Genomic DNA, 13,626 nt, shown 5'->3' with positions numbered 1-13,626 from the left:
TTTGGAAACATCTTTACTAACTGTATTTTATTTTCTTCATATGTTCTATCTATATTCTGTTGTAGTTGTTTTCTCTCCAATTTTTTTTTCGAATTTGCATTACATAATTTTCGAACTGGTGTATTTGGCATTATATTTTCTGGATTATTATGTAACTTTATAAATTGGCAATCACTCTATATTAGTTAGTATAAATAGTTATATTTACACAGTTTTAATAAATTATGTTTTTGATATAAAATTAGTTTTCATCTAGTAAACTATTTTGTTTCACAATGAAATGTTATATATTACAGAAGATATTAATATACTTTTTGCTAACTGTATATGTCAACATAAATTTTTATTTTTGAATGTTGCCCATCGAGCCCGGCCTTTAGGTTAGACCTACCTAGAGAAAATGGGAGAGATGGAGTTGAAACTATAAAGAGAGAACATAGGGAAGGAGAACGGGGAATCAAAAGACAAATAGACCGACTGACGGCAAGACTTAGGGTTTTCACTCAAGTACTTAGTCCCTCCGATCTGTATTTTCTCCGACACTCTTAACCGAGTTCCGGTCATTACCTCCTATTTTCACTAAGGACGCTACATATATAATTGCCACATGATGTTTGCCTGATATTCGGTAGAAAAGCTCATGAAAGCTAACTCTCCAATCGTGGACAGTTCCCCATGATAACCGGAAGAAACACATGGCAGTGAGGATCATGAAGTATTCAAATAGAGATCATCCATCTCTTGACATATCAAAACGGGCCCGGTTCAGGTCATTTTCGATGCTATATCATCAACATATGATCAGATCTATCAATAACTTGTTCTAACTTTATTTAGTGTTGTTTTTGCTCTCATAGACCTTTTCTAGACATTACATATCGATTAGCAAAACAACTTACTACAAAAGTTAGGTGGACATCTATTGGAATGCTAAACATGTAGCTTTTAAAGAACACCATTAATAAAGGTTAGAGAAGAAACTCAACAAACCCAAAGAAGACAACCAGAAGTAGTCCAGTTAACCTAATAAGAAACCCTTTCACCAAAAAAAAAAGTTAACCTAATTAATGAGTAAATAACATTAATCACATTGAAGAAGATAACATATATAAAATGTGTAGAAACTGAAGTGTAGATAAGGATAATGGGAGCTTGGATATATCTGTGCCATGGACGGATTAAGATTTATCATATAGAATATTCGAAAAATTGTGAGCCTCGCAAACTCGAATAGTCGTAGAGATTAGAGAGTGTGTGTTTTGCTGGTATGAGACTGCATGCATAGATTGTGCGGTCCAGTCCACGGTCTATTTTTATATTAGAAATTAATATTGCAAGTACATTTTGAATACATTTATGTAAGTTTGAATTTCTCTGTCATACGCTATACTTTAAGTTTCACATTTATTTTTTAAAAATTAACTATGTTTTATTCGGTTTGAATTCATATCTAATAACACTTTCCTCCGTAAGTCTTGTAAGTTTCTTAATAGTTTCGTGTAATATGTCCGATCAGATAAAATCAGAATGATACATAGAAGATTAGTATGGTCCATGCACAAAGATGACACACACAAATCGAGAAATTGTCTAAATTTTGTTTCTTCAAAAAGTTTTTGTATAATATAAATTAGGATAATTCTCTTAAATAGTTTTTTTCAGTTTTTGTTAAAAAAATAATTTTTTTTTAAAAAAAATAACTAAAATAGTTTTTTTTTATTTTGAAAATTTTAATATTTTTTTTTTAAATTTGAAACCTGGTCTCCAAAATTTCACCACTAAACTTTAAACCCTAAGTTTAGATTAATTAATCTTTAACTTTAAAAAAAATTACTCTTTAATAAAACTTATTTTAGTCACTTTCTTCATTGAGTGATATTTTTGTGATAAAAACTTAAAAAGAATTATCTTAAAGAATTTCTTTATAAATTATGGCCATATACATGCTAACGTTACTAATGCGTTTTCCAACAAAGAATGATATACCGTAAGTTTGGTAAGAGAGAAACAAAATATTCGCTTAGGACAAAATTTTGGTATAAAATCCAGAAAACTTATGTACAACTGTATTAAGCTATATAGTCAATTAGTCATCATACAAGAAAATATTGATATATGTTTCTTTCTAGGTTGAGATCAGCACCAACCAATATCTAAACACAGCCATGTTTTCTATAATATTTTAATATCGTGTATTGTTAATTTAATTAATTTTAATTAGATTACGAAATCATCTTGATCCGTACATCCGTGCATATTTTTTCTTTTTAAAATAAAATATTTTAGCTTAAATAACAATATATTAGTTGTCATCATAACAAAATCTACCACTAAATTAATGTAGTTTATATGTATTATATAATTCTATAATGCCATTATTTATGTGGCTTATAATGTTATTACTATAATTTAAAAAAAAAAATTATTTCTGTAACAAAATGTTTTTGAGAAAATTATTAACAATACTATTTTACATAGATTTAATTTTATTTCTAAATTTGAAATGTATATGAAAGTTAAACTAAGCTGGACCAACACAATAGATAAAAAATATTTTGAGATGTTGTTATAAACAACAAAAAAATATTTTTGAAAAATAAACTATAATATATTGTACATGCAAACTAATTTTGTACTAAAAACCCAATTTGAAAAATTGCTTAAAATACACAAAGTTGGATAAGATTGTTTTTTTTTAATCTGAAATAGAAATGGATATTTCGTTCTAACAAAATCTTTTTTAAGATCTCTATAAAATATATTTTTTCAAAATTAATCAATTTAAAATTTTTTTATCATTAAAATATATTTAAAAATATTTATATGATTTTATTTTCCTTCATATTCTAGCAATCTAATTATGTTTCTAATTTTTGGTGTGAAAAGAAAACTTCTTAAAGAAAAACAATATTTGATTAAATTAAAGGTAAGACTTTATGTGTGGTGTTTTTTTTTACCTCAGTTTTCTTAATTCATAATTAATCATAAATATTTATTGTCTTCGTGTACAGAAGTCTCAACCATGGCAAAGTTCGGCAAGGTATGAAATTTTTAATTTCTAAATTCAACAATTTAGTTGATGTGAATCTTAATGATTTTGTAATTTTTTTCTCTCAAAATGATGTTATTAAGTAGTGTACAGAGATAATTTCGGTTCATTAATACAAATGTTAAAAATGCAATAACTAAAAATGAGTTGGTCAAAAACAATTAGTGTGAATACATTAAATTGTTTACGGTGGAGTCAAAAATTTAGTATTGTGAACACATTAATTGTTAGATGATTTATGACTGTAAAACCGACACGTTAGCATAATCAAATTGAAATTAATGTGAGGCTACTACGTGATAAATATAGTGCGAACATGTTAATTACAAATGATTCTCTTTTACTATATAAGAAATTATGGTGCGTTTTCCTACAAAGAATGATATACGGTAGTTTGGTAAGAGAGAAACAAAATATTCGCTTAGGACATAATTTCGGTATAAAATCCACAAAACTTATGTACAACTCTATTAAGCTATATAGTCGTATGTTTCTTTCTAGGCTATTAAAATATTGATATATGTTTCTTTCTAGGCTGAGATCAGCACCAACCAATATCTAAAGGTGTATACAGCCATGTTTTCTATAATATTTTAATATCGTGTTTTGTTAATTAATTTAATTAATTTTAGTTAAATTACTAGATCTAAAACATTTTAGTTTAAACAACAATTTTTTGGTCATATATCATAACAAAATCTATCATTATTAATGTAATTTATATGTATTAATATGAATCTATAATGCCTATATATATGTGGAGGATGATCTATTTTAAAGTATTACATACAGTATATATATTATCAAAACCAGTTGTGGTATAAAATGTAGGAATCAATTCTTTAATTTAAGCATTTTGTTAATTTTTAATAATTTTGCCAATGAAAACATAAATTTGTAAGCATATTGTTTGAAAGAAATTTGTAGGCTTTTAGTCAATTTAGGAAATCTCATGAACCGTAGTGCATCCACGTCACTATCCAACCTGTATATACACTTGATATATAAGAAAGGTAGAGCCCACAAGTAGGCTTTGGCAGCTTCTGCTTGGACTGTATAAAGCAAATTGAATCACTCTCTCTTCCTCCCACCACGGGAAAAAAGGTGCGATCACAGTTGCCTCAGAGAAACTCAGATCCGGCGAGAAGAATCCACCGCTAGAGAGTGAGTGAGAGGTTTTGCTGTATGTCAGTAGATTGTGCTGAGACTTACTTTGGTGGATTTGGAGAACTCGTTAACCCTCTTCAATGGCCTCAGCTTCGCAAAAGACGACGCCATGTCCTCACCACGGAGCCTCTGCTCCGCCTCCTCCGAAACTCCTCTCCGCCGTGGACTCCGTACTCCGCCCTGTCGATTCGATCCCTGACACGGCTAAGAAACCTGCGAACAAAGGTATACCAAATCTCTACCTCTCCTATAGACTGATTAACGATAGATTGATTGATTATCTGATGTTGGATTGTGATTTGTTTGAATTGCTGAGAGGTCGTTCTTGTTGATGATAGCTAAATTGAGATCACACCAATGCAGGAATCTCTGTAACGCCAAGGTCGGAAACAAAGCACCCGTTGGATCCTCTATCTGCTGCAGAGATATCAGTTGCTGTGGCCACTGTTCGCGCCGCTGGTGCTAACCCTGAGGTTAGGGATAGTATGCGTTTCATCGAGGTGGCGTCAGTGGAGCCAGAGAAACATGTTGTGGCGCTGGCTGATGCTTACTTCTTCCCTCCTTTCCAGCCGTCACTGCTTCCAAGAAATAAGTCTGGTCCTGTGATCCCTATGAAGCTCCCTCCAAGGCGGGCGAGACTTGTTGTGTACAACAAGACTTCTAATGAGACAAGTGTGTGGATCGTGGAGTTGTCTTCGGTTCATGCTGTCACTCGGGGCGGGCATCACAGGGGGAGAGTGGTTTCCTCGCAAGTGATACCTGATGTCCAGCCACCGATGGTATGTCATAGGAAAAATTTAATCTGTTCTTGTTCTCGAGTTTCTCAGTCTAGAGTATTGTGATTTTAGGACGCGGAAGAATATGCGGAATGTGAAGCGATTGTCAAAGACTTCCCTCCATTCATTGAGGCTATGAAGAGGAGAGGTATCGATGACATGGATCTTGTGATGGTTGATCCCTGGTATGTTTATAACATCTTGTTAGCTGCTGAAAGTTGTAAATTAAGGTTTATTTTTTCCTGAACCTGCCTCTGAACATATTGTGCAGGTGTGTGGGTTATCATAGCGAAGCTGACGCTCCTAGTCGTAGGCTTGCGAAGCCCCTCATATACTGTCGAACAGATAGTGACTGCCCAATGGAAAATGGCTATGCTCGTCCAGTTGAGGGAATTTATGTTCTTGTGGACATGCAAAACATGGTGGTGATCGAGTTTGAAGACCGTAAGTTTGTGCCACTTCCCCCACCTGACCCTTTGAGGAATTATACACCAGGTGAGAGCAGAGGGGGTGTTGATAGAAGTGATGTTAAGCCTCTCGAGATTATTCAGCCTGAAGGTCCAAGTTTCCGCGTAAGGGGTTACTTTGTCGAGTGGCAGAAGGTAATTAGCCAGCAATATCCTAATTGAAACCAGATGTTAATGCTTAAGATAATTTCAAAAAAATTGCTCAACTTTTTGTTTACAGTGGAACTTTCGTATTGGGTTCACTCCAAGGGAAGGTTTAGTCATACATTCGGTAGCATATGTTGATGGCAGTCGAGGTCGAAGGCCTGTTGCACACAGGCTAAGTTTTGTGGAGATGGTTGTGCCTTATGGTGATCCGAATGAGCCACATTACAGGAAGAATGCTTTTGATGCAGGGGAGGATGGTCTTGGAAAAAACGCACATTCGCTCAAGAAGGTTTGAAGTCAATTTATGTGTTCTCATTACATAACCGGATCACGGTTTGCGTTTAACAATTACGTTTTGTAGGGGTGTGACTGTCTGGGATCTATCAAGTACTTTGACGCCCATTTCACAAATTTCACTGGAGGAGTTGAAACAATTGAGAACTGCGTATGCTTGCATGAAGAAGACCATGGGATTTTGTGGAAACATCAGGACTGGAGAACAGGATTGGCTGAAGTGCGAAGATCTAGGAGGCTAACTGTCTCTTTCTTTTGTACTGTGGCTAACTACGAGTATGGATTTTACTGGCACTTCTACCAGGTTAGTGGGAAACGTGATTAGTCATCTTTGGATCTAATTTCTGAAGAGAAGACAATTATATGTCCCTGGATGAGAATAAATCTTGAGTTTGGGAGCTCACAATTGTTTAAGGCTTTAAGCCCCTTAACACTCTGCTTAGTTGGGGACATTGATTGGCAGTGCTGAAGTGTCCACCTGAGTTTCATTTGTTTGATGATATGTATGTTGTTTCATCTTTCTAGATATTTGGAGACTAATATCATTTTTTGTCTTACTGCAGGATGGAAAAATCGAAGCTGAAGTAAAACTTACTGGTATCCTCAGTCTAGGAGCGCTGCAGCCAGGAGAAACTCGAAAGTACGGTACTACTATTGCTCCGGGGTTGTATGCACCAGTCCATCAACATTTCTTTATCGCTCGCATGGATATGTCCGTTGACTGTAAACCTGGTGAAGCTTATAACCAGGTAAATCCCGTTCTTCTTGCTGAACACATGCATATCTTGTAGAGAAGTCTCTAGTGCTTGAAAAATTCTTAGATACATATGGTCAGGTAGGTGATTTTATTGAGTAGTGTAATTTTTTTCTGTAGGTAGTCGAGGTAAATGTCAAAGTTGACGAGCCCGGTGAGAACAATATCCACAACAATGCTTTTTACGCAGAAGAGAAGTTACTTAGATCTGAGGCAGAGGCGACGCGTGACTGCGACCCTTTTAGTGCTCGCCATTGGATTGTAAGCAATCTGTACCTTACACGATCTCGCATCAAAATACTCACTACTGTAATATGTTTTGTCAGGTAAGGAACACAAGGACAGTAAACAGGACGGGTCAGTTAACGGGATACAAACTTGTTCCGGGCTCAAACTGTTTGCCACTAGCTCGACCAGAGGCCAAGTTTCTAAGAAGAGCAGCATTCCTGAAGCATAATCTGTGGGTTACCCGTTATGCACCTGACGAGAAGTTTCCAGGAGGAGAGTTCCCAAACCAAAACCCACGTGCTGGTGAAGGTCTCGCTACATGGGTGAAACAGAATCGCTCCCTGGAAGAATCTGATGTCGTTCTCTGGTATGTGTCCTTGTCACATATAAAAACCACTTCTAGTTACCAAGATTTCAATGTGAGAATTTTGGTTTTCACAGGTATGTGTTTGGGATCATACATGTTCCTAGACTTGAAGATTGGCCGGTTATGCCCGTGGAACATATTGGTTTCACACTAATGGTAAATCAAATTCTTTCTTTCTGTACGCGCGTAACTTACAATCAAAATCTTAAAAGAAAAGAAGTCAAGTATAATGTTTTTGGGTTTTGACAGCCACATGGATTTTTCAACTGCTCACCGGCCGTAGACGTTCCACCGAATCCTGCATGCGAATTGGATACTAAGGACAGTGAGGTCAAAGAGGTTGTAGCACCGAAGCCTCTTCAGAGTGGTTTACTTTCAAAGCTTTGAAACATGACATACTTTAGACTTCTTATAAATTGGAGACATTATTGTTGCTCAATTTAGTTTCGAATTGGAATCTTTTCTTGTTTGGTTTGTTGGTTGGAGACTAAAAGAGTGTTCCATATTAAAGAGTTGATTATTTTATTATGAATAGTAATCGATCATACATATTTAAGTCTCGCTAATTTAGCATATAATCGTAGCTTGAACAATATACAAAAGATCTCCTTGATGAGGAAGAAATCGAAAAATAAGGACATACAAAATATTTAACTTCTTTGATAATTTTATCCCGATTTTTATGAAATATTTCTGGAATATTCCTGAAGGTATATATATACCATAAATCGATAAACACTACAAGTCATAAAAAATATATATATATATATATATATTATATATTATATATTTTAATATTTTATAGGTTTTGCATATATTTAGTGTGAGGTTTCGTTTGACCTAGAAACTATAAACACTTGGAAGCACTAAACCCTAAAATCGACAGAGCATTTTTGAACAGATGGAGAAGGCTTTCCGTTGGGAGATAAACAACTTTTCCGAAAATAAAAGTGTGATGAAGTCAGATCGTTTCTCAAGCGGCGGCTGCGAATGGTATAAAACGAGAATAATAAAGATCTTTAGCTTTCTTATACGAAACGTCTAGATAGATGTTTGAGCTAGCTGATAATAAAAAGTTTTTTTCTTTCTGTTAGGTATCTTTGTGTTTATCCCAAGGGAAAAATTGTGGATGATCACTTGTCTCTATTCCTGAACGTTGTGAATTTTCGAAAACTGCTACCTGGATGGAAGAGACAAGCTAGTTTTAGTTTTGTTGTGTTGAATCAATCTGGCAAAGAGCTACATAGAACAGTTGGTAAAATAATGATATGATCATATCTTCAGTTTTTTTCTTTTCTTGAATTTTATGACTTATAAGTTAGAGCACTTCAAACACATTTATTTTCCTCTATATATAGTAAAATTATTTTATTTTAGAGAAAAAAAAAATAGCAAAATATGTTGAACATGGTCTTATAAGCAGTGTTAATTGTGATTGATTATAGATCATGTCTTATGTGATGAAAGAAAAGTTGAAATATCCTCTTTTTTATGTACATACAGAAAAAAGCAGATTGTTCTGTGCTGAGGCTCCAAGCTGGGGTTATTCCAAAATTTTGCCTCTTACCAAGCTTCAAGAAGATGGGTTTTTGGAGAACAACAAACTAACCATTGAAGTCAACATTAAAGTAACTAAAGTTGCTCACGAAGGAAAATCAACTGAGAATGAAATTGTTGTTGTTCACGGTTTCCATGTTCTTAATAGTCAGGTAAGTCAATGAACCAGCTATATTATGGATTTTTGGGTCTCTTCTTTTTGTTTTCATATGTATATCCACTTCAAGATACATTCTGAACTTTGGATCTAGTTAGCATTTCTGTGTATCACTGGCAGGTTGTTTCAATGCACAACATGTTTGTGAAGCACCCAGACGTTGCGGTAGATATTAGATCAGATATCAGAGAGGTGAAGACAGCATACATGAATATTCTTCTCGGTCTAGTCCAGACACTAGCCAAGCCTCCTCAGAGCTTGTCGGAGACTGAGCTAAGCAACGCTGACAGCGAGTTGAGCGAGCTAACTGATGCTGGCTTTAAGCTGGATTGGTTGAAGTCAAAGCTTGAGGAAGTTTCCTTGAAGAGGAAGGAACCATCTTCTCATCTCAAAGTTGAACTGGATAAGGAGAAGATCGAATCGGCTACTGCTGCTCCTGCTCCTGCTCCAAGAGTTTCTCCCTTTGAGTGCATAGACGTTTTGATAAAGAAATTCTTTTTGGCTTGCTTCTCAGGACAATAATGTGTTTTCTAGTGAAAGGTTTGGTGAGTGTCTAAATTTATTGTTTTAGTTTTTGTCATCCTTTGTCTCTCAAACAAGTTTGATTGATAGTTTTCTTTTATTATTCTTCGCCGTGTTCTCATCACTATGTAACTCCTTGTTTGATCAGTCAACAACCAAATGAGGTGCTTACGCTTGGGTAATATGATGGTGGTTCTGCCACATAAACATATTAAGTTTTTTTTTGACCAAAAAACATAAACATATTAGTCTCTTTAGTTATTTCGAAATTGACTACTGTACGTAGAAATTGATGAATATATTTGCTTGAGAGTTATGAGAACTTTAACTTTTAAAATTGATTAATATATTTGATCAATTCACAGAAAGCTTTGTTTTATTGGTTCTATATTCAGATTTGGTGATTTCATGTAAAAAAAAGATCTTACAAAATCCCATCTTATAATTGAACTTTTTCAAATTGAAAATTTAATACAGTTGATTGTTTTGTATTTAGTTACAAGATTATTTTTTTTTTAAATCTTGTACCTAAATTATAAGGAAATATATCCAGTATTATATTATGTGAAATTTGTAGATTTGGGCTTATAAATACTAGGTGTTAAATCTCTCCTAATTAGGGTTTCGCTTTGCACTACAACTTTCTTTCAAAAACTATTCTAACTTTCTTTCAAAACCTATTCTACCGCTTGATGAAGCCTCATCATAAGATATGGGGAATCAAATGCAGAAGAGTATCTCAGGTAAGTCGTTGTGTCTCATGATTTCTTTTGAGTTCAGTTTTGTTTGGTTGTTTTATCCCTCACGACTCATAGAAACATTGGCTAATTAAGAAATCGTTTTAGAACAGATAAGGGTGATCAGTTGCAAACTTGTTACACGTTCGAGATAGATAACTTCTCCCTGAATAAATATTCGATAAAGTCTCCAAAGTTCTTATGTGGAGGGTGTGAATGGTAAGCGAGAAGAATCAATGTTTACATGAAACTAGCGAGGATGAGTACTGGTAATCTTATTAGATCATGTAGCCTCTACTCTTTGTTTTTAATCTATTTAGGTATCTTCTAGTTCATCCCACGGAAACCAGATTTGATGATCACTTGAGTGTGTACCTATGCGTTTATAATCCTAAGTCATTGCGAACTGGATGGCAAAGGAAAGCTAACTTTCGATTCACTCTCTTGAACTCGAACCAATCCGGAAATGTCCTCAATAGCGCAACTGGTAATAGTGATCATATCTTCCATGTTATTTATATTCCATCCTCTTATAACATATGATGTTTTTTTTTAAAAAAAAATTGATTTTTATAAAGGTTAAATGTTTTGGCATTTCTATATTAAATTATTGAAAATTAATTAACCAATTATATTTTGCAGTTTTTATTATCTTTTTTTAGAAAAAAAAACAAATTGTTTAATTATTGGGTTTTATGCATAACATCTTACTTTATTAAACAAAGAGAGTGTTTTTATTTTGGTTTGAACAATTGATATTATTGCAAAAAAATAAAGTTTTAGGGGGGGAATGTTTGACCTTTCAGCTGATACCAAACATTTATTGAAACTTCTCGAGTAAACAATAGAGTATATGAAAGATAAAAAAAAAAAGTGGATCATGAAGAAATAACGGCTATTTTCCAGAATATCTTCGATATTTTGAGTATATAGGAACAGAAATTATGCATCATATACGGAACCTGCTTGAGAAGAAGACTTGATATTTTAATTTTTTTTGTCTTGCAGAAAGGTCATGCTTATTCTGCGCTCAGTTCTCATCCTGGGGTCATAAGACATTGCCACTTAGCAAGCTTAAAGAAGAAGAGTTTTTGGAAAATAGCAAACTGTTCATTAAAGTCGACGTAAAAGTAGTTGACATTGTTCATGAAGCAGAGATAACTGGAAAGGAGACGTTATTTCTCAAGGGTTTTGACGTTCTTTATAGTCAGGTATGTTAACAAGCTTCTTTTTGAATAACTGGATGTTGTGGTTAAATTAATAATATTTGACTTATGTTATCATGAGATTTCAACTCAAAACCAATTGCCTATTATTGAATTTGACATAATTTTATATACTAGTCAATTATTTATTTAATTATCGATATGAGATGTTCATTCATTAACTACTAACATCACATAACTTTTTCGGTGGCAGTTTGATTCAGTGCACAAAATTTTCGAGAAACACCCAAACATTGCTATTGATTTCAAACCAAAGGACAAAGGTGTGAAAGCAGCATACATGAATCTTCTTCTCAGCCTCATCGAGACACTGCGCAAGCCTCTTCGTAGCTTTTCTGAGACTGAGCTAAGCGACGCTGAGAGCCAGTTGAATGAGCTAACAGAAGCTGGATTCAAGCTGGATTGGTTAAAGACAAGGTTTGAGGAGATTTACTTGGAGAGAAAGAATGCAGATGCTGATAAATCTAGGGCCCAAGAAGTGGAGGAACGCATCAAGAACCTTGAGCTGACTTTGTCAGATCTCAAAGTTGAACTAGAAAAGGAGAAGGCTAAATCTGCTGCTGATGCTACGCTTTTGTCTTTTGACGAAATTGTTTTAGGTCAAAAATAAAAGTTTGGAGGTTCATGTAATGTATCTGGGATTAGCTTGTTACTATGTTCATTGTTTCATCACTTTTCAACACATGTTTGAGTTCAAGTGTTTGGTCGACAAAACAGAAAACCTTGAGGAAAATTCTTGGCAGCAAAGGTGTTTTATTTTACAAGCACCGAAAGGTTAAAATATCAAAAGATGTAAGTACTGTGGGCCAAGAAAAGGTCCAATTAAGCCCATAACTCTTTGGAAGCCTGACTGAAAATGATCGCTGATGTGTGTGGGTTTTGGTGGTTCGTTTATGATTGTTTGTACTTTGTATCAATCAGCTTTTGTGCAGATCCGTGCTTACAGCCTATTGAAAAAGGCATTTGCCTAGAGCCTCCAAATTTTGTAAATTTTTTAGGGCCTCTAATTATAAAAAAAAAAATTTACATGGTAGTTAATGTATTCTTTTAGTTGATTTTTATTATTATTTGATTCTAAATTTGACTTCTGTTTAAAATAACTAATTTGTGATCAATTTTACTATATTTTAGATAAAACTATAAAAATTCTACTTCAAATTATCTGCAAATATTTGATCCACATTTATCTTCATTGTATATATTATGAGTTAAATTTATTTTATATATTTATAGAATTTGATTAAAAATTTATAATATTTTTAATATATAGATTATTGTCTTTAATTTAAACGCTAATATTTAGCTTTTTAATAGCGACCAACATTTCAATCCAAAACGTTAAGAATATATAGTTTGGTTTTTAGTTTATAAAAGTCTGGTGCATAAAATTTAGAAAATGTTTAGGTAATAAATCAAAAAAATTTAGTGTTATATATATATGTTTTTTCAAAAAAAAAAATATTTTATATAATTCAAATTTAAATAAAAATATTTTCAAAAAAAATATCATGTAATTTTTTTTTAATTCGCCTCGGACCTCTAAAAACCTTCGCACGGCACTGCTTTTGTCCACTGTATCATACAAAAGTTAATGTATCTAGTTGTAGGAAGAGGGTTCTCAAGTCTGTTAAGAAAGTAATGAATACAGTTTATTTATGAAAGTTGATTGCAAACTGGTTATCGAATAGAGAAAAAGACTACAATAGCACTAAACCAAGTTTTTGTTCCTAAATTAGCACTCAAGGCTCAAAGTCACAAAAATAGGTTTCATTAAAGAGGTAAATATACACTTATACCCATTGGGTTAATTAATCCAAACTTTAGGGTTTAGAGTTAAGGGGTGGGGTTTTGGAATTAGGGTTTAAAATTTTATAAAAAATAAATACTAAAATAAAAAATAAAAATTTAAAAAACAGTTTCAAAAAGTATTTTTAAATTATAAAAAGAAAATTAAAAAAAAAAATAAAAAAAAAATTTTAAAAAAATTTATAAAAAGTTCGAATCTGAAAACATGTAATCTGAAACTATAAAAAAAATTATTTATTTTTATTTTTTTTTATTTTTATTTTATTTATTTTTGTTTATTTTTGTTTGTTTATTTAATTTTAAACCAAGGGTATTCGGGATATTTTATCCTTTAATGAATGTCATTTTTGTGACTTTCTCCTTCTATTGCTA

At 33.1% G+C, this 13,626-nt stretch overlaps 2 protein-coding genes and 1 non-coding gene across 3 annotated transcripts; all 3 read left to right on the top strand.

The window, feature by feature from the left end:
• Window positions 1–1,496: 1,496 nt before the first annotated feature.
• Window positions 1,497–1,600, top strand: LOC117133097. Its single transcript, XR_004456939.1, has one exon. It is a non-coding gene; the product is annotated as a U6 spliceosomal RNA (small nuclear RNA).
• A 2,505-nt stretch (window positions 1,601–4,105) lies between these two features.
• Window positions 4,106–7,798, top strand: LOC103858017 (copper methylamine oxidase). Its single transcript, XM_009135290.3, has 11 exons — window positions 4,106–4,441; window positions 4,580–4,995; window positions 5,065–5,177; window positions 5,264–5,594; window positions 5,680–5,895; window positions 5,968–6,204; window positions 6,464–6,649; window positions 6,775–6,915; window positions 6,981–7,249; window positions 7,324–7,405; window positions 7,499–7,798. The coding sequence occupies exons 1-11, from the start codon at window positions 4,297–4,299 to the stop codon at window positions 7,634–7,636; spliced, it is 2,274 nt and encodes a 757-aa protein (XP_009133538.2). The 5' UTR covers window positions 4,106–4,296; the 3' UTR covers window positions 7,637–7,798.
• Window positions 7,799–8,042: 244 nt separating this feature from the next.
• LOC103860057 lies at window positions 8,043–12,955 on the top strand. The gene is made up of 9 exons (XM_018657523.2): window positions 8,043–8,242; window positions 8,344–8,504; window positions 8,753–8,958; window positions 9,084–9,483; window positions 10,196–10,228; window positions 10,336–10,441; window positions 10,543–10,709; window positions 11,231–11,433; window positions 11,642–12,955. Exons 1-9 carry the CDS (start codon window positions 8,151–8,153, stop codon window positions 12,056–12,058), a joined length of 1,785 nt encoding a protein of 594 aa, XP_018513039.2. The 5' UTR covers window positions 8,043–8,150; the 3' UTR covers window positions 12,059–12,955.
• Window positions 12,956–13,626: the final 671 nt, after the last annotated feature.

Source organism: Brassica rapa, chromosome A03 (genome assembly GCF_000309985.2).
Source record: "Brassica rapa cultivar Chiifu-401-42 chromosome A03, CAAS_Brap_v3.01, whole genome shotgun sequence".
In the NCBI taxonomy this organism is placed as follows: domain Eukaryota; kingdom Viridiplantae; phylum Streptophyta; class Magnoliopsida; order Brassicales; family Brassicaceae; genus Brassica; species Brassica rapa.
Note: the sequence above shows the minus strand (reverse complement) of the source record. Positions and strands in the feature narration are given on the sequence as shown.